At 34.7% G+C, this 24,724-nt stretch overlaps 1 protein-coding gene and 1 non-coding gene across 2 annotated transcripts; both read left to right on the top strand.

Moving 5' to 3' along the window:
• The first annotated feature begins 3,671 nt into the window (after positions 1-3,671).
• Positions 3,672-3,744, top strand: TRNAR-ACG (transfer RNA arginine (anticodon ACG)). The gene has a single exon. It is a non-coding gene; the product is annotated as a tRNA-Arg (tRNA).
• Positions 3,745-8,213: 4,469 nt separating this feature from the next.
• On the top strand, positions 8,214-24,478 carry LOC130979102 (uncharacterized). The gene is made up of 5 exons (XM_057902461.1): positions 8,214-8,235; positions 8,371-8,551; positions 14,381-14,534; positions 14,821-14,965; positions 24,168-24,478. Exons 1-5 carry the CDS (start codon positions 8,214-8,216, stop codon positions 24,476-24,478), a joined length of 813 nt encoding a protein of 270 aa, XP_057758444.1.
• The last annotated feature ends 246 nt before the right edge of the window (positions 24,479-24,724 follow it).

The raw sequence follows: 24,724 nt of genomic DNA, 5'->3' as shown, positions 1-24,724 counted from the left end.
CAAAATCAAGAAAGTCCTTGAAGAAAATAAGGATGTGATGCCTCCCGAGTTGCCAAAACAACTACCACCTAGGAGGAAGGTGGACCACAAGATTGAATTGGAGTCAGGAGCAAAGCCGCCCGCCTCAACACCTTATAGGATGGCACCGCCAGAACTTGAAGAGTTGAAGAAGCAACTCAAGGATTTGCTAGATGCTGGATTCATCCGTCCATCAAAGGCACCTTATGGCGCACCCGTTTTGTTCCAAAAGAAGCATGATGGTTCATTGAGACTATGCATCGACTATCGAGCACTGAACAAGGTAACCATCAAGAACAAATACCCCATTCCTTTGATAGCTGATTTGTTTGATCAACTTGGTAGACCCAAGTGGTTCTCAAAGATAGATTTGAGGTCAGGATATCACCAAGTGAGAATTGCTGATGGTGATGAGCCTAAGACCACGTGTGTCACGAGGTATGGATCGTATGAGTGGTTGGTGATTCCTTTTGGCTTGACCAATGCTCCTGCGACCTTCTGTACCTTGATGAACGAGATCTTTCGACCTTACCTTGATCGGTTTGTAGTGGTCTACTTGGATGACATTGTTGTCTATAGCAATATTTTGGAGGAACATGTAGAACACTTACGAACCGTGTTCAAGATCTTGCGAGAGAATAACCTATATGTGAAGAAGGAAAAGTGTTCCTTTGCAAGGGACGAAGTCCACTTCTTGGGACACATCATTAAAGGTGGAACTCTCTGCATGGATCAAGGAAAGGTGAAGGCTATCAAAGAGTGGGAGCCGCCAAACAAGGTATCTGAATTGAGGTCATTCCTTGGGTTGGCTAATTACTATCGGAGGTTTATCAAGGGATACTCCGCCAAGGCTGCACCATTAACTGATCTTCTCAAGAAGAATCACACTTGGGAATGGTCAAAGGAGTGTCAAAAGGCATTTGATGAGTTGAAGGCTGCTATCACAGAAGGACCAGTACTAGCACTACCCAACTACTCAAAGGTATTTGAAGTCCACACTGATGCTTCTGACTACGCTATTGGAGGAGTTCTGATGCAAGAAGGACATCCTATTGCCTTTGAGAGTCGCAAGTTGAATGATACAGAGAGGCGATACACTGTCCAAGAGAAGGAGATGACCGCAGTGGTGCATTGTTTGAGAACTTGGCGTCACTACTTGCTTGGTTCACACTTCATCGTCAAGACAGACAATGTGGCTACAAGCTACTTCCAAACTCAAAAGAAGTTAAGCCCCAAACAAGCTAGGTGGCAAGACTTCTTGGCTGAGTTTGATTTTGAATTTGAATACAAGTCAGACAAGACTAATGTGGTAGCTGATGCGCTGAGTCGCAAGGCTGAGTTGGCGGCCATTTCTATGGCTGAAGGAGATATTGTGCATACCATCAAGGAAGGGTTGCATCACGATCCACTAGCCAAGAAGTTGGTGGAGTTGGCTAGAGAAGGTAAGACCAAAAGATTTTGGTTAGAAAACGACCTTCTCTATACAAAAGGGAGAAGATTATACGTTCCTAAGTGGGAAAATCTGAGAAGGAAGTTGGTAAGAGAATGCCACGACACCAAGTGGGCTGGTCACCAAGGTCAGCGAAGGACCTTAGCACTCATTGAATCTTCTTATTATTGGCCTCAAATGAGAGATGAAGTGGAGAGCTATGTGAAGACTTGTCTTGTGTGCCAACAAGATAAGATTGAAAACAAGACACCAAGTGGGTTGTTGGAACCTCTGCCTCTATCAGGGCGACCGTGGGAAAGTGTCTCTCTAGATTTCATCTCTGCCTTACCGAAGTCCGAGGGGTTTGGATCTATTCTCGTGGTAGTGGATCGATTTTCGAAGTATGCTACCTTTATACCCGCCCCTACTGACTGCACTGCAGAGGAGGCAGCACGACTATTCTTTAAGAATGTAGTGAAATATTGGGGATTGCCTAAGAGCATCATTAGTGATCGAGATCCACGCTTCACATGACGACTATGGACAGAGCTGTTCAAACTCCTTGGGTCGGAGCTTCATTTCTCAACAAGCTTCCATCCTCAAACCGATGAGCAGACTGAGAGAGTGAATACCTTACTCGAGTGTTACTTGAGGCATTTTGTAAGCGCTAATCAGAAGGACTGGACAAAACTCCTCGACATTGCTCAGTTCTCATACAATTTGCAAAGGAGCGAGTCCACAGGGAAGAGCCCGTTCGAGATTGTGACTGGACAACAACCGCTTACACCTCACTCTCTTTCTTCTTCCTACTCAGGGAAGAGCCCTGGAGCTTATCATATGATTAAGTCTTGGGAAGAACAAGCAGATGTCACTCGTTCTTACCTTGACAAAGCTGCAAAAAGGATGAATAAATGGGCTGATAAGAAGAGGAGGCATGCAAGCTATCAAGTGGGAGACAAGGTAATGATTAAACTTCTTCCACAACAATTCAAAGCCTTTCGCAAGGTTCATAAGGGCTTAATTCACAAATACGAAGGGCCATTTGAGATCATTGGACGTGTTAGGGAGGTTGCTTACAAAGTACAACTCCATCCCTCTATGAAGATCCACCCAGTCTTCCATGTGAGTATGCTTAAACCATATCATGAAGACCAAGATGAACCGAGTAGAGGTGACTCGAGTCGTGCTCCGCCTGTAGTGATTAGATCCTTCGATAAAGAAATCGAAGAGATCTTAGCTAATCGCGTTGTGAGACGAAGAGGGGTACCACCAAGTATTCAATATTTGATCAAGTGGAAAGGGCTCCCGATAACTGAAGCTAGTTGGGAAGCTCGTGAAGATCTGTGGCAATTCCAAGAACACCTAGAGCGCTATCATGAACAGAACGCGACGAGGACGTCTGCGCATTAGGTGGGGGAGAATGTCACGGTAAATTTTTAGAAGGTTAGATTTAACAGTGTTTGTATAGTTTTCTGGAGTATTTGAGAATACTCTAGATGGTTCCAGAACATTCTAGAATGTTTTAGAAGGTCCCGGAATACCCTAGAAGGTTCTAGAAGACTTTAGAAGATCATAGAATATTCTAGAAGAGTGTGGATTGATATAAAAGTATGAAGAGTTGTATGGAACAATCTAGAAGTATTTAGAGAGTTGTGGTAGGATAGATATTTGTAAAGAAGGTTCTGGATAATTAATCTGGACCGTTGATTAGATTTAATCCTAACCATCCATTGAGGAGGTGGATGGCTATAAATAGGGGTGAGAGTTAGAGTTTGGGGGTGTGTGAATCATTTGTAACCAACACTTGAGTAATAAAGTGTTCTTTCCACCAAAGCTTCCTTTCTCTTGTGTTCTCGTGTTCTTAGCTTTCTTGCTAAGTATTGAGGGTTAGGCTGACTTGGTCTTAGCTCAAAAGGTTGAGTAAGTCCGAGTGCCGGCACGGTAGCGTTGGAATGTGTCCAAGGCCGTGACATGCTTCTACGAAAGCAACAACAACAACAACAATAATAATAATAATAGTGTTGTTGCTTTTGTTGGTTATGGTGGTGATGGGGTGCTGGCTTTGAAGTTCTACTGTTACCAAACTATGGATGATGAAGACTAGGATATGCAGCAGAAGCTTCAATGGGGATTGACCCAACTTCAAATACACTAAATTGAAGAACCAGCTGAATCAGCTAAAATCTTGGAATATCCTTAATATTGAATCGTCAGATAACGGAAAGACTCCATGGCCCAATGGATAAGGCGCTGGTCTACGGAACCAGAGATTCTGGGTTCGATCCCCAGTGGAGTCGTAGTTTTAAGTTGAAACTTTTTGGCCTCAACATTACGCAATTGATTTTCCTTTTAGTAATCTTTAACAAGGAAAATTTTTTTCCCTTTTGTTTATGGGTCTCCTCAATACTCTTTTTGTCTTATAACATGAGATGTTAAATATAATAAGAAAATTTTTTTAAAATAGTTATTAAAAAAATATAGTAGTGGGTTTTGTGTAATGATTTTTGTCGGTTCATCGTTAAACAAATTTTATTAAGTAATGGTTGATATCTAAAAGTGTGATCTACTAATTTACGTTAATAATATTTTTTTTTGAATTTTCAAATGGGGTACTTATATTTTTCTACCAACAGACAGGGACGGACATAAGGGGTAAGTGGCGGACTTGGCCCCAACTTTTTTTAATAGTAATAAGTTATTACGTATAATTTAATTTTTTTTAAAAAATTATTTATTATTTAATATAATATAAATAAAAATTTCAGTCTAATTTAAATATTAATAATTTTTAATATCTAAAAAGTAAGTAACAATATTAAAAAAATTTGAAAAAGATATTATTACTAATATTTTTTAATTAAATAAAAATTTTTAAATCTCATAAAGTGAATTCTTTTTTTTTTGTGGCTATTTTTTTTATTCATTTGGTATTAATTTTCTGTTTCAACTACTACAATTAAGAGATCTTTTTCAACTATGAATATTGTGAAAAATAACTTAGAAACAAAATAAAAGATAAATTTCTTGCTAATTGTCTTTTAATTATATTGAAAAGAAAATTACTGAAAAATTTGACACAAATTTTATTATTGGTGAATTTTATGATACGAAGATTCGACCACTTCGTTAATAAATAGTATACACATATTTTTTTTACTTTAAAATATATTTCCTGTCGATATATTTTTGTAATACATCTTATATTATATAATTTTTTTACATAATTTTTAATATTATATGTATTTTTGGCCCCCCATAATATTATTTCTGGATCCGTCCCTGCCAACAGAAAAAAAAAATTAAAGTTTATAACATGGTACTTTGTTTTACCTCCAATAATATTTTCTAAAAAATGTTATACTTATTATTTTATCTGAAATGTTACATTTTCTACTTAAAAGGACACCACACGTAACACGTTATGTTTTTTTTTTTAATAAGGAAACATATGAAAAAAGAAAGAGATATGTAACAAAAAAAAAAAAAACAACTTTGTTCTATAAAGAAAAATATGTGTCCAAATATTCATCACTGGTGGTTTTCTATTTTTATAAATGACTATTATCTTATAATGAAAAGAAAATTCTGATTTTATAAAAGAGACAGTGGTGATTTTAAGAAATAATTTGTCCACAAATTAATTTAAAAACTAAAACTAATATTATCTCATCATGAAAAGAAAAAAAAGTTATAATGAAACATATGAGGATCTCTAATATTGATTTAAATTTAAATTTAAATTTAAATTTCACAAAATACTATATTAATATTTGTAAAACCATATATAATAAATAGTATTTTGAGATTAAATATAAAATTTATCATTTCAATACTTAATCTGTAATCAATTTGAATTTTGTATTATTTTTAATTATTCCAAAAATAGTTATACAAGGTAAAACAATTTAATTGATTTTCTATTAAAATATTAAGATATTATCATTTCTTTAAGCAATTTTTATTTTTAAAACGGTCCACTTCTTATAAATCTTAAAAGTGATACCCGAAAAATGCTATTTTAAAATTGTTCTAAGTAGCTACTTTTGGACCCTTTAATTCTAAACCCCTATATCAAAATTATTTAGAAAATTTTAATTGTACCAAAAATGTTCCGGCAATTAGCCAATGAGTCCCATGGTTATTTTGACGAAAACAATTATTATCATGCCTTACAACATGATTTGGTCATGTATAATCAAGTGATGACGTGTTTGTAGTGGTCATGTTGAAATGGTCGATAGCGCTTTGTGTCACACTCCTGTTTCTCTACGCCTCCTCCTGCATGTTATCCTTTCAAGTTAATCCCAAGTAAAAAATGTTAGGATCAACAAATTTTTTTTGTCTTTTATATTTGAATCAATATTAGCCAATTCTCAATATTTTTATTATAAAAGTGTTACCTTGCTAGAAGTTTCCTAATTAAGTTACTCTCTCTATATGTACTAAATTTATTTTAGTGTCTGAAATTAAAAATTAAAAATTATAAACTAAATTAATTTTTGAACCAATCTCACTTATTTTTTGCTTAATAAATTTGAATTTTTTAATATTTTAATCAATTATATAATTTTTTATTAAAATAATATATTTATGCACAATTTCTAATCAAACAATCATAAATAATTTGAGCATTGCTAATTTTAACCATAAAAAATATAAATTTTTATAATGTATATCAAATATTAACTAACAAAATTATTCAATAAACTATCAATTTTGAGTAGTTTCTCAAACTAACTAAATCTTTGATAGCTAAGGTTTTAGTTTACATATTTCATTATTAGAATTATTAGTACTTAAATATTTTATGATTAAAAAAGATATTTTACTCATATAATTATATATTATTAACGATAAAATATAATTTTAATTTTAACATTTAAAATAAATTTTATTTTTATTTTTAATATTTAAAACGTCATATTTTAAGTCAAATATCTTAATTCGGTCTATTTTTTATTATCTAGTAAAATAAAAATATTTTATTCAAAAAATATTATTTATTTTTTTAATATTATTTTTTTATTTCTCTTATTTTCTAGTCACCTTCATTACTAAATCACTATAACTACAACTATCACCATGGTCATTATAATTATAATGGTTGCTTTTACAAAGAAAAAAAAGATAATTGATGATGATGATAATGATAAAAAAAATTTAATATTTTCATGAAAAAAATTTAATTATGACTAGACGGTAAAAATACGATGAGATAAGATATTTATAAAATGTTTCAAAAATTAAAAACGAAATTTGAAATATATTTTATATTATTATAAAATTTATTATCATTAAATTATTATAAAATATTTCGTATGATCAATTTAAAAACATAAAATTTTTTTGTTCACAATCTTTTATTTTAAACTAAAATAAGTCATTTGTTACAAATTCGGTTGGAAATCAATTTGATTCATTTGTATGTAGTGATGATACATAAACAAATTATGTTGTGACAAATAGAATAATTTAAAAATATGATAAAAATAATTTAATAAATAATATATTTTTTATAAGTAATAAATTTATATTTAATAAATAATTTATACATTTGATCTAATTATAAATTTTTATAATAATATTGAAATAATTATCTAAAAAATACATATGAAAATCAAAACAAAATTTAATCTTTAGAATATTTTACTTTTTTAAAAAAATTTAGTCACTTATAATAATTTTTTAAAAATTACTTGACATAAAATTACTAAATTTTAAAAATAAAAAACTCTTCTTTCTTTAATAATATTTACAAAAAATTATATCAAAATTTAGTTTTTATTTTTCTAAAAAATTATATATTTAATATCTAACTATTTTTATCACATTTTTAAATCTTTTTAAAACTTAGAGTAATACCCCAAATAGGTCTCCAAAAAATTTACGATCACACAAATTTGTCCCCCATAAAAATTAACTAAGATTTTGACCTTGAGGTTCTTAGATTTACACTAGATACGTCCCCAAGTCAGTTTGTCCTGGTTAGGACTAACGGTGACGTCCTACGTGGAGGTTAACGGGATGACATATTAGGTTAATTAACTGCGACATGCCACCTCCAAGATATTTTGGTCCCCATCCACCCGGGACAAAATGACGTCGTATTGGAACCAGGGGCGAAACGACGTCGTTTTGGGAAGAATAAATTCGTCCCCACTTGGGCAGAGCAACAAAACGGCGCCGTTTTAATGTGAGAGACCAATCCGATGCATAAATTTTCTCATATTCAATGGTGTGGTGAAATTACTCCATACCCCGTTAGCTATCTGCTAAGTTTTACGAAGAAATCCTTCCAATTCTTCAACAACGTTGTTCATAGTCTTTGCTCTGGTTGATCGTGACAATGGTTGTGACGGAACTCGTGAAGGCAGTTGGTTCTATACCCCATTGATCAAGGTTAGTCAAAAGTGTTTTTGAATTTCTAATTTTGTGTACATGCATTGTTATGGATAGTTGTAGTGATTAGTGATAGTGGATAAAATAGGGAATGTATTGTAGCTCTTTATTTAGTTGGAATCTCTTTCTACATTTTTTTTTTGTGAATAAACAAATAAGAGGTGGTACTGATGTTGACATCTAGATTGTTTGTTGGCATTTAGATGTCCGAAGATGTGGTCCTTGTGTTTCATCATGATGGAAGCTTTGTTCGAGATAACAAGGATGACTGGGTCTACATTAATGGAAACGTGAAAAGGTTCCCCGATGGACGTTGACCTCATTTGCTTCTTTGACTTGAAGAAACTTTTTCTGAATTTGGGATACCATGACTACAAAGCTATGTACTGGTATGATCCCACTCTGCAACCCTAGAATCTGGTCTACACCCTATTCATGGGGATAAAGAAATCAGAAGCCTGCAGAAGAATAAGATATAAAATAAAGATACGGATGAATTTTACATTTATTTTGACCATCGAAAGAGATATTATCTGATAGTGATGAGGCTATTGAGGAAGTAGTTGTTAAGGATGCTGGGTTGGACAATGATGCAGACAATGAGAATAGTTCAAGTGATGATGATGGGTATGAATCTACTGAAGATGAGGCATATAAGCCTCCACCTTCAGGATATAATTTTTCTTATTCAAGTGAGAGTGAAGAGTGTGATAGAAAAAAGAGTGGACGGAAAGGTGATAAACTACAATTTTATGGTTTATCTTGTATTAAATTTGGTGAATTTTATCAACTTTTCTCATATTTATTCATTGAAATACCATGTTTTGTGAATTCTTCCTAATTGTGCTTAATGATTGAAAACATGGATTTTAGGCTTTTAATTATCTAAATTTAATCCACTTTGATTCCACTCGATGCCTTGATGTGTTTGTTAGTGATTTCAGGCTTAGGAGGCAAGGATTAGATCAAAGAAGTGAAGAAAAAGCATGTAAGATGGAGAATTCATGGAAAATAAGGATTTGGTGAACGCAAGGCCACGCGTACGCGTGACATGACGCGTACACTTGACAAGCAACACGTGACCAATTTAAAGAAATACGCCGGGGGCGATTTCTGAGCTTACCCAAGCCTAAATCCAACTTAATTCTGAAGTATTTGAGGCTAAATTCAAGAAGGAACAATGGGAGAGCAATTAGGATAGAATAGAAACATGCTTTAGGATATTCTAGAGAGAGAAGCTCTCTCTTCTCTCTAGAATTAGGGTAGATTAGGTTAGATTTATCTTAGGTTTAGGTTTAATTCTTGTTTTGATTTAGTTCTCCTTTCAATTTATTATTTTTACATCTTTGTTCTTTTAGTTTTATTTATTATTTCCTTTATTTTGTTGCCTTTATGTTCATGACTTTTGTTGATTTGAATTTTCATTAATGCAATTTATGTTTTATGGTTCTTATTGTTTAATTGCATTGTTATTGTTGTTTTCTTGCATTTGGTAGTTTTAGATTTTATATTTCTTGCTATTTTACCATATTTTCCTTTTATACCTTCCAAGTGTTTGATAAAATGTTTGGTTGGATTTTAGAGTAGATTTTCATACTCTTGACTTGTGATTGAGGAATTAGGTCCCTTGAGATCATTGATGTCCAGCTTTATTAGTGATTTAGGATTGTTAGTTGGTTCTTGAACCAATTATGTCCACTTAACTTAACCCTCCGATGTTAGAGAAAAACTAAGTGGAATTAATCCTTTTGTAATCACCATGTTGTGGTCAATGGTCCAAGATAGGAACCTTGACTCTTAATCCTTGTCATGAGTGATTTTTAGCATTTATAATTTCTTAGTTGTTAGTTTTATTTTCTTGTCCATAAACCTTAAAACCCCAAAAGAAACCCCATAATCAATAATATGCACACTTCCCTGTAATTTCTTTGAGAGGCGACCCGAGATTTAAATACTCTCGGTTTTTATTGGTTTGCTTAAGTGACAAACAAATTAGACTTTGATTGAGGGTTATTTGTCTGTTTAGATCTATACTTCGACGAGATTATTTTTGTGAAAATTCTATACCGACGATAATTCTCATATCAAGTTTTTGGCTCCGTTGTCGGGGAATTACAAATGTGCACTTGTTATTGGTTATTGTATATATGTTGATATTGTGAATAGCTTGATTTTTGGTTTGTTTGCTAGTTTTTGCTAGTTTTAGGATTTTGTTTTCATTAGTTCTTATTAGTTTGTTTTTATTTTCTCTTCTCATTATGAATTCTCATCACTTTGGCTATGAGTTTGGTTCTAACTATGTTGTAGGAAATGAGAATTTCAACGAGGATATGCATCAAGGATGGGACAATTAAAGGTGGGAGGAGTCTCAAGCATATGATCAACCTTCATGGCAACAAACTCCTCCAATGTACTATGAGCATGAACCATACCATGATGCATATCAATCTAATGGATATGGTGGACCTCGTTGTGGTTATCAACCACAACCACCATATGCCTATGAACCCTATCCTCAATATAGCCCTCAACCACCATACTCACAAGCCTCATACCACCAAACATCTTCCTATAACCCATATCCATCATACCACTAACCTCATTTACCTCACCATTGTGACTATTATGAGCGAAAACCCTTAGAGCTACCACAATTCCAACATCAATACTCCCAAGTACCACTATTTTCACATACACCACCTTAATACTCCCACCAATATGAATCACCTTCCTATTATGAACCTTTTCTCCCAAACAATGAACCCTCCTATCCACCCCAAACTCCAATGAATGACACTCTCATTTCATTTCTTCTGGAACGACGTGAAGCTCAAAGGAAGTAAGAAGAATTCATGGCTACCTTGATCGAGGTAGTAATCGACTAGCTTCATAATGCCTATGCATTCAAGGCGCTCCCATGGTCACATGTGGAGAAGCAAATGAAGAATGAAGTATAACAGAGAGGTTAGAAACTCCGGTAGAGAATGAGGAATGGGATTTTGTATTGGAACAAGTGGAGAAGGCTGAAATAATTGAAGAGGAAGAAGTGGTTGAAGACTTAGGAGATGTTGAAAGTCCATGGGAACCGAAAGTTATAGAGCCTCCTTCCGAGAAGCTTGAAATTGATATTGAGAAGGTTAGTACACAGCCTCCAAAGCATATCATGGTTGAAGAATTTGGAGAGGTTAATCAAGAAATGGATTCAATCATCGATTAATTTTTATCTACACTAACTAATCACCTCGATAATTTTGTTAAATCCTCTCCATTAGACATGAAATAGAGGTCAAAGAAGAATGTGCACAACCTCCAAGTTTGGCAAGCAATGAGGAAAAGATTGAAAGTGAAAAATCGTGTTGTCAAGAGGTGGAAGTCCTTCTAAAAGGATAGACGAGAGTGGAATTCGCTTTGTCAAGATCATTGGAAACTTCTCTATCTAGGTCACCATCTATTCCTTCATTTGAGTGGGTAAAACTTGTATCCTTAAGCTTTATTGTCCCACTCAAATTTGGTTTGCTTGAAATGGATGGTCAACTTAGGGCCCTTTGTAGAATAAAGCGCAAAGGAAGGATGATTAGTGGTTGGCGTTGCAACTCAATGCTCATTAAGGTTGAGACTTCAAGAATCAAGTGCAAAGATTGGACTAGTGCTCAATTGGAAGGGTCTAAGAAAAGAATTTGGTATCTCATTGAAAATTCGGCTTGTTTACCACCTGAATAGAACCACAATGATCAACTTGAAGACGGGTGCGAAAATAAGATATGGGATCCCAGATTACAAGATGAATATCAACTTTGGGAGCTCATATTTTGTGAAGAACTTCATCGAAGTTTGGTGAAATCGGTTGAAAATTCTGACAACCACTTGAAGACCAATCATTCTTGGAAGTTCAAGGATGAGTGCAAGCACAAGCCACCATGACAAGGAGCTTTCTAATTATCCAACTTAAAGACAATAAATAAAAGTTTTAGGTGGGAGACACTTTACCACGGTAACCTGTTTTCATTCTCTTATTTATATAGTTAATGAATGAATTGAGTTTCCATTGTTAGGTAATTTCTTGCTTTGATATTACTCTTGGATATATTGCCTTATGTGTTAGATTGTTTGGATAGGTTTATGCCTTAAGTTGTAGGTTAGTTGTTTTAAATTTCATCTTTGTTTGAATTTCATTTTTGTTTGAATTGCATAATAAAGTATTTGAATTTTTTTTTTCAAAAAGTTAAAGATTTTGTTAGATTTGAATTCTGGTTGGTTTAGAAATGTAAATAGTGGGTAGGATAGTTTTGGTTCTATTTTATATTTCTTAAAAAAAATAAGAGAAAAAGAGAGAGGCCCTGTCACACGTACGCTTGACCCACGTGTAGGCGTGATCCCTAGAATCTGAATGTGCTAGGATCGTGTGGCACAGTCTCGACAATAAGTTGTGCACGTAGTGTGTAGGAACTGTGTGTCTAGCACAATTTCTTCCCACGCGTACATGTGACCCACGCGTATGCGTCATCCCCTCTTTTCTCTTGTCATGCCTACGCATTGCTCACCATTTCGTCCCTGCCACGCTTATGCGTGATCCACGTGTACGTGTGGGTTTAAATTGCATTATCCCTGACGCAAGAACCCTATTCTCATTCGCGTACCAATTCTCTTCCAACGTCTCTGTTTTCCTTCTTCACCCCCAATCCTCCATTGACGACCACCACTCACCACCACCGCACCTAACCATCACGGGTGAACCCACACCATTGCCAACCACCCATTTCTTCCCCTTTCTTCTTTCTCTCTTCCCTTTCTCCCTCTCTTCCCCATTTTAGTCACCCCTCTCCTTTGCCAACCCCACCGCCGCGGCCATCCTTGCCGCCGGTGACCCCCACCAACCTCCACCCTCTTCACCTCTCTTCTTCCTTTTTCTCTTACCCCATTTTTCCTTACACCACTGTTCTCATACACCACAAGAACATGGACTTTCCCTATTCCCCTGTTTTTGGTTCTGCTACTGTCAGTACAGTGCACCACTGTTAGCACAGTGCCAGCTCTGGGCCGACATTGCTCTGCCACCATTCTTCTTCCCTTGCCAATCTCTGATTCTGCCTCATTCCTAGGTTTCCCCTATTTTCATTTTTTCTAAGTTTAATTAGTTAATCTTGTTTTAGTTATTTTAATTATTAGTTTAATTTTTGTTAGTTAGGTTAGTTTTTGTTAATTAGATTAGTTAAGGATGCATGTTGTGTTAGTTCTAGGTAGTTAGGTAGTATTTGAATTGTAGTGGATTTAGGTTGCTTATTTGCGTTGATAATAATGTCTGGAATCATTGGTTTACTGCCTTATTTTGATTGAATGATGTTGGTCATGGTCTTATTATGCTAATTTGTGAATTGCTGTTGATTGTCACTTTTGCTTGTTGCTGCTTAATTCATATGAGCTGTTGTGATTTGTGCTTGTTTTATGTTAATTGAGTTCATATGGATTAATTTTTCTGTTTGTTTAAATTCGAGAACATCCTATTTACTGTTGGAATACTGCTGAAACTTTTTAAATTTGGTGCATTAATTGATTAGGATTTGTTAATTAAGTTGGTAATTTCTTGCTTTAATTAGTTTTGTTTTATGACCAACTCAATTAATAAATTACTTGGCCAGTGTTTCTGTTTCTTTTGGTTTCCTTATGCTGCATTGTATGATTGGTTGCAACAAGGAGCTATTTGACGGATTTATGTGACAAATAGACCCTTCTTAGTCAATTATCTTTGAACATCTTCTATGATTTGAATTGTCAAGTCTGGTCAATTCTTTCACTTCATGATTTGAATTCAACTAATTTCCACACAATCATTGAAATGCACACTTTTAATTTCCTAATTGACCTAAGCTTACTAATTTGATTATTGAGGTTCTTTAAAATTGCAAAAACTAGTGCATTTTCACTTTTGTAACCAATTGCATAAAATTTTTGTTTTAAATGAATTTTGGGTTACATTAAGTGGATGTTTCGATCTTTTCGCACCAATTTTTACAAATTTAGTGATCAAACACATTGATGATTGATTTCTCCTTTTAATGCTTATTTTGCCTTATTCAATTCATCATCAATGCTTGCATTATATTATATGAATGTGAGTTTGCTTATTCTTAACTATTTTTGAACATTTTATTAATTTAAGAACAATATTTGCTATGCTATTAACATTTAACTTTCTTTCTTTTGCTAACTTTTGATTTTAACTAACTTTTTAAGTTTTCTTTTTAATTTTCCTTTTTTAATTAACTCTTTTACTATTCCTTTAATGCATAGCAAGTTTGTTTCTTTACGGGCAAGCAATTTGATTTTTCTTGTACACAATTACTTGGAATGTGAATTTGACTTATTTTGATTTCTATTTTCATTCTATTCCAAGTTGATTGCATTTTATTAACTCACTTTATGCATAAGCTTTTAATTCTTCTGTTTTCTGTCTCTTGCCTGCTTATTATATTATTTTTGCCTTACACGCCTTAGCTTCTATTTGATATCCCATTTTCTGTGAATTTTCTTTTTCAGGATGACTGACGGAGAGAGAAAAGGCAAGGCTAAAGCAACCTCAAGTAAAAGGAAAAGATCACAACCATCCACTGAGATAGCTGATGAGACCTTATCTGAGAGGCAGCTTACTGCGAAGGAGAAGGCTGATCAAGCTACGCCTTCCTTCGACCCAGTGAAGTTTGCTAATCTCTACTGTAAACTAAAGTTTTCGCACTTCCTGGAAAAAGGAACCTTCACGTAGAGAAGAAGCTTGAGATACCACCCGACATGACGCATTTTACTAAGCGTCGGATTAGTCACGGGGTTGGGTGTTCTTGGATTGAGACTTGGTGGGAGTGAAGTCATCTTGGGTCCGATAATTTTACTGTAACTATTACCGGGGAACCCTAGATGCGGTTCAGCTCTAAGGCAGGCAAATTTTAGTGACTGAGGCTATTGAAGAGATTCTCCCCTTTCAGCCAAAGAATAGTGATAAGGATGATTTCTATAAGGCCGAGAAGGCGATTCACCGTGTGGAGTTTGATTGGGATGCAGTTTTCTGTACTATAGTTGTCCATCCTGATGTTCTTTGGGCATATGGACTGTCAAAACCGACTCCCCGAGGTATCAAGGTTAATTATCTGACAATTGAGACTAGGGTGTGGCAGTAGATAATGAGTAACTATGTCATGCCTAGCACTCACGAGTCTGAGGTCCCGGCAGGCATGGCTGTGCTTATATGGTATGTTTTGGAAGGGAAGGAATTATACCTTCCAAGACTCATTAGGAGATACATGGCCCAGGCCCACGTTAGAGGCAGCCTAGCATTCTCATGTTTGATCACTCAGATGGCTCACCGGGTTGAGGTTCCCTAGGAGCAGGGAGATGAGAAACTGACAGTTACCAGCCGTAAGAAAGTTATCCTGCACGGCAACTGGTTCGGAGATTGTCCAGCGTCTAGACGCTGAGATCGTCCAGCACTCACTGCTTCTACAGAGCCATCTACTTCCTCTGCTACAGTAGGACCCTCAGCGACAACATTAGTACATTCCACAGCAGTACCATCATCTACTTCCCAGCCAATCTACCATCTCGTGCAACGCCTTTTCGAGCACATGGATCAGATGGAACATCACAATAGGCGATGTTATGCACATTTGAGGCGGATTGTGACTTCTGGCGGCCTTGATATTTCTTCTGAGCCTGACACTCCGATCAATCTGAGAAGGAGTGATGTGATGCGTGAGCATCTTTCCTATCTTTTTCTAGTGAATTTGCATCTAATTTGTTGAGTTTAATAAAGAATTAATTGTCTTTTAGCCAATATGGATGCTACTTTGAGTATTTTGCAATTTTGTTTATTTTAGGTAACATTCGGCTGGATTTGGTGGAGTTTCTGCAGCACAAGAATCAAAGGAGATGGCAGCGAGGAGTGACGCGTACGCGTGATTTGGAGCTTTCCATGGCAACGCGTGCATGTGACTGACGCGTACGCGTAATTTGAAGATTTGCACAGTGACGCGTGCGCATGACCGACGCGTCCGCATGACTTGCAAAAAAGACCATCGACGCGTACGCGTGACCGACGCATCCGCGTGACTGACGCGTATGTGTGACATGCGCCACGTGCAGAAAATGCAGAAAATACTGGGGGATGATTTCTGGGCCTCATTTTAGCACCCAAGTTAGGCTCGGATCCAGTAAAGCCAAGTGGTCCCCACGTTACAAGACGCGGAGTAGTTAGTTAATTTTGATTTAAATTCAAATTTGATTTTAAAATAGGAAAAGATATTATCTTAATTTTAGAAATTAGATTTTAAATTAATTAGGATTAGTTATAAAAAGGAGAGACTTCTCTTCTATTGAGTACATTCCATTAGGGGCATCCCATTCTATTCCAAATTTACAATCCTAGTTTTTCTACTCTGAACCATGAGTAACTAATCCTCCATTGTTAAGGTTAGGAGCTCTGTCTATTTGTATGGATTGATTTTATTGCTTTTTCTATTTTAATTTATGTATGGATTTATAATTTAAGAATTGTTTTCGCTCTTTATTTTATGAATTTGGGTGGAACGGAAGTATGACCCTCTTTCTATTTGAGTTCCTGTAAAACTTGAAAAAGCTCTTTACTTGAACAACAGCTTGAAAACATATTCTCCTAAATTTTAATTATCTGGATTTAACGGGATACGTGACATATAATCCTTTTATTTTTGGGTAATTAGAGTTTTTGTGGCATATAAACTAGAATTTGATCATGTAGCTTCTAATTGGAATTAATTGATCAATGAATTGGCAGTTAATGAATTTTAGAGGGGACTAGAAAGGTTTAAAGAATTAGGGTCTAGTCCAATATAGTTTGCCATAAATTAAATCCTAGATAATTAAAATAGTTAGTAAGAAAAGTAAATCCGGAAAAGTAGATAACTCTGAAGCCTTACTGCCTTCTCAATATTTTATTCCCAACTTATTTATCTGCCTATCTTTAATATTCTAAATTTACCGTTAATGCTTTTGAACTTTCAAACACTATTTTCTGTTTGTCTAACTAGGCCTATCAAACACTATTGTTGCTTAATCCATCAATCCTCGTGGGATCGACCCTTACTCACGTAAGGTATTACTTGGTACGACCCGGTGCACTTGCCGGTTATTCTGTGGTTAGAAACACCGCACCATGATGCCAGGGCATCTTGGCTAGTTTTACTAGCCATTTTTTTGTATGTTTTAGGATAGTTTTATGCATTTTCTTAGACAATAAGCAAGTATTTGGTTGGATATGCATTCATGCTTTGATTCAAGCAAACATAGTGAATTTTGAATATTTGCATGAGAATGATGCTAGAATTGAATGATAAAATGAATGATGCATGATCTCATGTTCTAGAGCAAGACTTTGATGCACTTTGTTTATTTAATTTCAGGCCAAAAGAAGCAGAGAAGAGCCACGTTAACGCTACTAACCTGGCCATTAATGTAGAAGAGAAGCAAGCTTGCAACGTTAGTGGTGAAGTTAACACCACTAACGTCTTCGAAGGCCATTTTAAGCCCACGTTAGTGGGTGGGTACTAATGTGGAAGAGAGGAGAAGCTGCAACGTTAGTGGTGAAGTTAACACCACTAACGTTAGGAAGGCCAACATAAGTCCACGTTAATTGCCACGTTAGTGCCACTAACGTGGGAAGTAACGTGGAGCACATAAAGGGTTGCAACGTTAGTGGTACTAACTTCACCACTAATGTTGGAAATGGCCAAGGATACCCACGTTAGTGGCCATGTTAGTGCCACTAACGTGGGCATTAACGTGGGATAAAGAAGGAAGCACAACGTTAGTGGTGTTAACTTCATTCACCACTAACGTTGGAAATGGCCAAAAAGCCCACATTAGAGCCACTAACGTGAGAACTAAAGTAGAAGGGAAGGAAGTTTGCAATATTAGTGGTGAAGTTAACACCACTAACATCTTCGAGCCAAGGTATTCCCACGTTAATGACCACGTTAACACCACTAACGTGAGCTATTAACGTGGAGGAAAGGATCGTTGTGATGTTAATGGTAAAGTTAACACCATTAATGTCACCAAAGGTTAGGAAAGGCTACGTTAGTGGTCACGTTAGTGCCACTAACAGTGGGGTTAACGAAGTTCAAGAGGGTTGAGACGTTAGTAACAAAGTTAGTGTCACTAACATCTTCAAACCAAAATTTACACTTAACGTTAACCACACTAACGTCTTGACTAATGTGAATAATACCTGACTCAACTTCTTTCAGCAAGCTGACTAAGCCCACTAAGTTTGTAACTACTTCAACTGGGCTCAAAGGCCCATATCCATAGACTTGCACACTGAACTAAAGATCAGAGAAGTAATATATATAGGGGTAGTTTTGAACTAAAAATAAGATAGGGATCTAGGGGATCCAGAATTGTAAACACTCTGTATTTTACTTTCTCTATTATTCAGTTTATCTTCAATGCACTTTTCATTTTCAATTTCTATTCCCAAAGCTATGAACAACTAAACCCCTCTTCATTGGGTTAGGGAGCTCTGTTGTAATTCAATGGATCAATAATAGTTTTCATTATTCTTCCTCTTTCTTTTCTCTTGATTTGCTAGGAAGCTTTCGATCTTCATACAATTGAACAATTGTCTCAGAAGAGAAATTGTTCATACTTGGAGATTTTCTCTGAACCTTGGAAGAGAAATGAAAAAATCATACTAGAAATGCTTTCTCATGTTGGACTGGGTTGGGGGTTGGATGGATATCGTGACATGTAATCCTACCAATACTTTGATCTAGAAAAGCATGTGGTATAATCAGTGACCGTACTTCATCTCTTCCCATGAGTAATTAGATCAAGGAATTGGGCAATTGTTCAAGGTTAGAGAGATTAAATTTCCAAAGAATTGGGATCCAATCACCTAAGATTGCCAAGAGATCAATGAATGCATTGATTGAGGAAGAGATGAGAATAAACTTGATATGGAGGATTACAATATCTCCTAAGCCCAATGAGCTTTCCCATTTCTGATCTTACCCATTCTCGTTAATTCTGCTATTTAATTTGATATTCATTACCCCATTCCCATTTAAGTTTCTACAATTTATTTTCTGCACTTTACATTCTGCCATTTACTTTAAGCTATTTACATTTCTTGTTATTTACTTTTCCGCCATTTAGTTTTCTGCAATTCTCAATTCAAATCTGTTTAGCTCAACTAGAACACTCCTCTAATTAAAGTTGCTCAACCAATCGATTCCTGTGGGATTCGACCTCACTCTATTGTGAGTTTTTACTTGATGACAATTCGGTATACTTGCCAAAAAAAATTTGTTGAGAGACAAGTTTACGTGCATCAAGGAGGAGGCCGGGTCTAAGGAGCCGACAGAGCCACAGCCACCCACAGCAAACGGTGGAGATACAGGTGATGGCCCCTCTCACCTAGCTTGATTTCAAGAGCATCGAGGACGATACTAACATTTAAGTGTGGGGAGGCTGCCTTGATCAGCAGAGTTAATTTGGTAAACCATTCCATTCTAGACACTTTTATTTTATTTTCCGTACTTGCATTTTTATTTCGGTATACTTTTGGATTTTTGTACATATTGATTGTTTTGAATACATTTTAGTTTATCGCACTTTTGTACTTTTGCTTGTATATATTTTAGACTTTGAGTTAGTTGCATTTTTTGTATTGGTAGTATATAAATTTAGCTTAGTTATTTTAGTTTATTAGTTGTGATTGGAAAGTGCGCATAATTGAACTTAGTTTATTATGATACACATGAAAAACTGATTTGGTTGAAAATGGAAAATAAACTAAGGATTTTTAATTTTTAATTTTTCACAATTACACAAAATAAATGTTGATCAATTTGATGAAATTCTCAAGAAATTCTTTTTTCTAAAAGGGGCATTAAGATTCAAATTGATTTGAGTTGAAATTTCTATTGAAACTTGCATGATGTATATAGTTTGGAATATGATTTTTGAGCTAAGAACACACGACCTGTGAGTTTTTGAGTCTAATTATATGGTTACATTATTTAACCATGATTTTGATTCTTGTGTGTTTTCTTATCTATGATTGCAATCTCTGGCTTGTTTAATTTTATATGTCCATTATTTAGTGTATATACATGCATTTATGTGATTGAGGCAATCACTTCATTATAGCTCACTTAACCTAAATAGCCTACCATTTCACTTATTTTTGTTTGCCACTTTGAGTCTTTTTATTTCTCTTTTGTTCTTTATATTACCACATCACTAACCTTAAATGGAAAATAATTAATTATCTTATTTGGATCTTTGGTAAGCTTGAGATAGTGAGTGTGTGTGTCAACTAAGTGTGGTAAAAATGTGAAAATTTTGATTAATGAAAATGTGTTTTATATTTATTGAGAAATATTGGGAGTTTGGGTACATACTCATGTAATAGTATGAAAACCATATGCATTGATGTCTTGGTATATATTATGTTCTTAAAAAAAAGAGAAATAATGAAAAGGAGACAAAATTACCCCTATGAGAAACTCAATAAAAATCAACGCATATGTGATTAATTTGAATTGAATACATGTGTGTGTGTGTGTGTGTGTGTGTGTGTGTGTGTGTGTGTGTGTATGTAAAGTGAGATTTTGGATAACTAAGCTTGATTTTATAATTGTGCAGATTGTGTATGTATTAGGTGAGAACTTAGGTTAATCAAAGATTCAAATTTTAGCTCACTTAGCCATTTAGCCATATATATATATATATATATATATATATATATATATATATATATATCCTTACCTTTATCCTTAGCCCAATTACAACCTTAAAAAGACCTCGTGATATTTGCATATGTACATTAAATATTTGTTGATTAGTTAGATGAAGAACAAACTTTAGAAAGCATGATTAGAAGAGAAGTAAGTGGATTAACCCTAAACATTTGAGCGACTAGAGTTCATATACACATCCGGTGAAGGTTCAATTGCTCAATTCCACATTTCCATCTTTGATCGTTGCTTATCTTGCAAGTTTGTAAATTCTTTTGAATAATTTAATTCAATTATGAATTTGATTTTGTTATGATTATTTTGGCCCTTGATTATGCATTTATACTTTCTTGAAAATTTGATTTACTTTGACTACATATATACTTATAAGTAAATAGATAGTAATTAGAATAGTTATATTTATGTAGATAGTTTGCATTTAGATAGTGTACATTGAATAAAATTGATAATCCCTTTCTCGTCTTTCTTGAGTTTAGCATGAGGACATGCTAATGTTTAAGTGTGAGGAGATTGATAAACCATAATTTTATGGTTTATCTTCTATTGAATTTGGTGGATTTTATCAACTTTTTCCATATTTATTCATTAAAATAGCATGGTTTTGTGAATTCTTCCTAATTGTGTGATAATAAGGATTTACACCAGTTCAGAATTTCACAAAATAACTCTGTTATTAGTATAGTCCAAACCAATAGTCAATCCTCAAATCAAACTAAATTTGGTTTTGTCACAAGTATAAACCCCAATAAAAATTTACCGAAGTATTTAAACATCAAATCGTCTCACAAGGAATTGCAATGAAGTGCTCAATTATTGGCTATGAAGATGCAAGGGGTTTGATTTTATATTTTTGCAAGAAAGTAAATGACAAGAAAAGTAAATGAACAATTAACTAATAAGAGAAAGGAAAAATACTTTTGACTAGACATAGGTAATTGAGATCACCATCCTTGTCTACAAACCATATATTGACAATTATGAGGAACCAAGCTCATTAAGTCTACCTCCAAGAGGTTTAAGTACGTAATATCTACTCCTAAACTTGAGGTACATCAAATGGCTTAATCAATATCAACCCATAAGTCCCAACCTATCTACTAATTAGATTAGTAGTGGGTTAGTGTCAATGGGTATCAAATTGATCACCAAGGATTCTCAAATCACCAATTCATTGAGACCCAATGACTCAAGCTCACTCAATTCCCTTAGCCTAGGCCAAGAGTAAAGGAAACTACTCCAAAACTAGAGGAAACATTCTATCAAACACCTAATATGCAATAAAATTAAACATCATAAAATGCTAGAATTAGTGAAATCCATGACTACCACAAGCAAGAAATCAACACTAACAATTAAGATGAACATAAAAAGGACATAGAAACACATAATTACATTAGAAGAAATCAAGATCCAACAACGGTTCATCAACACAAAAGAGAGCAAAATAAGAAATTAACAAGAGAAACTAGGAAGATTAAGACAATAGAACACTAAAATATAAAGAGAATTGAAATCAAAACAAGAATTGAAAGATAAATTTGAGAGAGATATTGACCTAAACTACCCTAAATTCTAGAGAGAAGGGAGAGCTTCTCTCTCTAGAATTCTACCTACAACATGATGAAAAACTCTCACTATGACTACTTGGTTCATTCTCCCCTCAATCCTTGGGTTCAATAGCATAAAAAATGAGTTGGATTGGGCCCAAAATGCTTCAGAAATCACCCCTAACGAGTTGCCAAAATGGACCCACGCTGATCCTGCGACTTGTGCGTGTCATGTGCGCGTACACGTCTCTATACGTCAAAAAACTGTGGCAAATTTCATATTATTTTGAAGCCTCGTATGTTAGCTTTCCAACGCAACTAGAACCGTTTCATTTGGACCTCTATAACTCAAGTTATGATCGATTGAGTGCGAAGAGGTCAGGATTGACAGCTTTGCGGTTCCTTCATTTCTTCATGAGTTCTCCCATTTTGTATACTTTTCCTTCATTCCTTGAATCCAATCTTTGCCTTCTAAACCTGAAATCACTTAACAAATATATCAAGGCATCGAATGGAATTAAAGTGAATTAAATTTAGCTATTTTAAGGCCTAAAATGCATGTTTTCACACTTAAGCACATATTTAGGGAGAATTACAAAATCATGCCATTTCATTGAATAAATGTGAGAAAAATTGATAAAACTCTCAAAATTGAGTACAAGATAAACCACAAAATTGGGGTTTATCATTGTGCTTAATGATTGAAAACATGCTTTTTAGCTTTTAATTATCTAAATTTAATCCACTTGATTTCACTCGATGTCTTGATGTGTTTGTTAGTGATTTCAGGCTTAGAAGACAAGGATTGGATTAAAGAAGTGAAGAAAAAGCATGCAAGATGGAGAATTCATAAAAAATAAGGATTTGGTGAATGCAAGACCATGCGTACGCGTGAGGAAGAAATTTGCCAGGCCATGCGTACACGTGACATGCCGCGTACAGTGACAAATAGCACATGACCAACTTAGAGAAACACGCTAAAGTCGATTTCTAAGCTCACCAAAGCCCAAATGTAACTCAATTCTAAAGTATTTGAGGCCAAAGAAGGAACTAAGAAAGAGCAATTAGGACAGAATAGAAACATGTTTTAGGTCATATTCTAGAGAGAGACGCTCTCTTTTCTCTCTCGAATTAGGGTAAATTAGGTTAGATTTCTCTTAGATTTAGGTTTAATTCTTGCTTTGATTTAGTTCTCCTTGTAATTTATTATTCTTACATCTTTGTTCTTTTAGTTTTACTTACTATTTCCTTTATTTTGTTGCCTTTATGTTCAAGACTATTGTTGATTTGAATTTTCGTTAATGCAATTTATGTTTTATGTTTCTTATTATTTAATTGAGTTGTTATTGTTGTTTTCTTGTATTTGGTAGTTTCAGATTTTATATTTCTTGCTATTTTACCATATTTTTCTTTTATGCCTTCTAAGTGTTTGGTAAAATGCTTGGTTAGATTTTAGAGTAGATTTTCATACTCTTGACTTGTGATTGAGGACTTAGATCCCTTGAAATAATTGATGTCCAGTTTCATTGGTGATTTAGGGTTGTTACTTAGTTCTAGAACCAATTATGTCCACTTGACTTAACCCTCCGATATTAGAGGAAAACTAAGTGGAATTAATCCTTTGTAATCACCATGTTGTGGTCATCAATGGTCCAAGATAGGAAACATTGACTCTTAATCCTTGTCATGAGTGATTTTTAGCATTTATAATTTCTTAGTTTGTTAGTTTTATTTTCTTGTCCATCAACCTCAAAACTCCAAAAGTAACCCCATAACCAATAATATGCACACTTCCCTGTAATTTCTTTAAGAGACAACCCAAGGTTTAAATACTCTCGATTTTTATTGGGTTGCTTAAGTGACAAATAAATTAAACTTTGATTGAGGGTTGTTTGTCGGTATAAATCTATACTTCGACGAGATTGTTTTTGTGAAAATTTTATACCAACGATAATCCTCATATCAAAAGGGATGAAAAAAAAATAATAGTGAAAACTACAAAGGTGAGAGAGAATGTTAGCAGAGATGACAAGGCTAAGACTCAAGGTAAAAGGGCAGGGGATAAGAAAGAAAGATGTGTATTTGGTGGTGAAAGTGGGCCTGATGTGAGGAAGAAGAGTGATGCTAGACCAAGTGTTGTTGGGTCTGGTAGGGATGAACCAAGATCAAATGACAATGATGGGCCCAATAAAGATAATAAAAGTGCTTCTAAAAAGCCTGCAACATTTGATGAGGAGATTGCAGTGAAGCCAAGGGATGACTCAGACATGATTTTGAGTATGAGTCAGAGCTCTTCTTAACTCCTCCGGACTCAAGTGATGAAGGGAGGGACAGATTTGATTGGCCTCAATATGATCCGAATGCAGAATTTGGAGAAGTTCAATTTCAGCTCAAGATGAAGTTTGAGACTTTAGAATAGTTCAAAAAGGCCCTTAAAGACTATACCATAGCTGAAGGCTGAAGAATATCTTATATAAAGAATGATAAGAGGAGGGTGAGAACAGCATGTGTTGATGGAGAATTCATTGCTGAAAAGAAGATACAAA

Source organism: Arachis stenosperma, chromosome 1 (genome assembly GCF_014773155.1).
Source record: "Arachis stenosperma cultivar V10309 chromosome 1, arast.V10309.gnm1.PFL2, whole genome shotgun sequence".
In the NCBI taxonomy this organism is placed as follows: domain Eukaryota; kingdom Viridiplantae; phylum Streptophyta; class Magnoliopsida; order Fabales; family Fabaceae; genus Arachis; species Arachis stenosperma.
The sequence above is the reverse complement of the archived record's forward strand: the minus strand, read 5'-3'. Positions and strand labels throughout refer to the sequence as shown.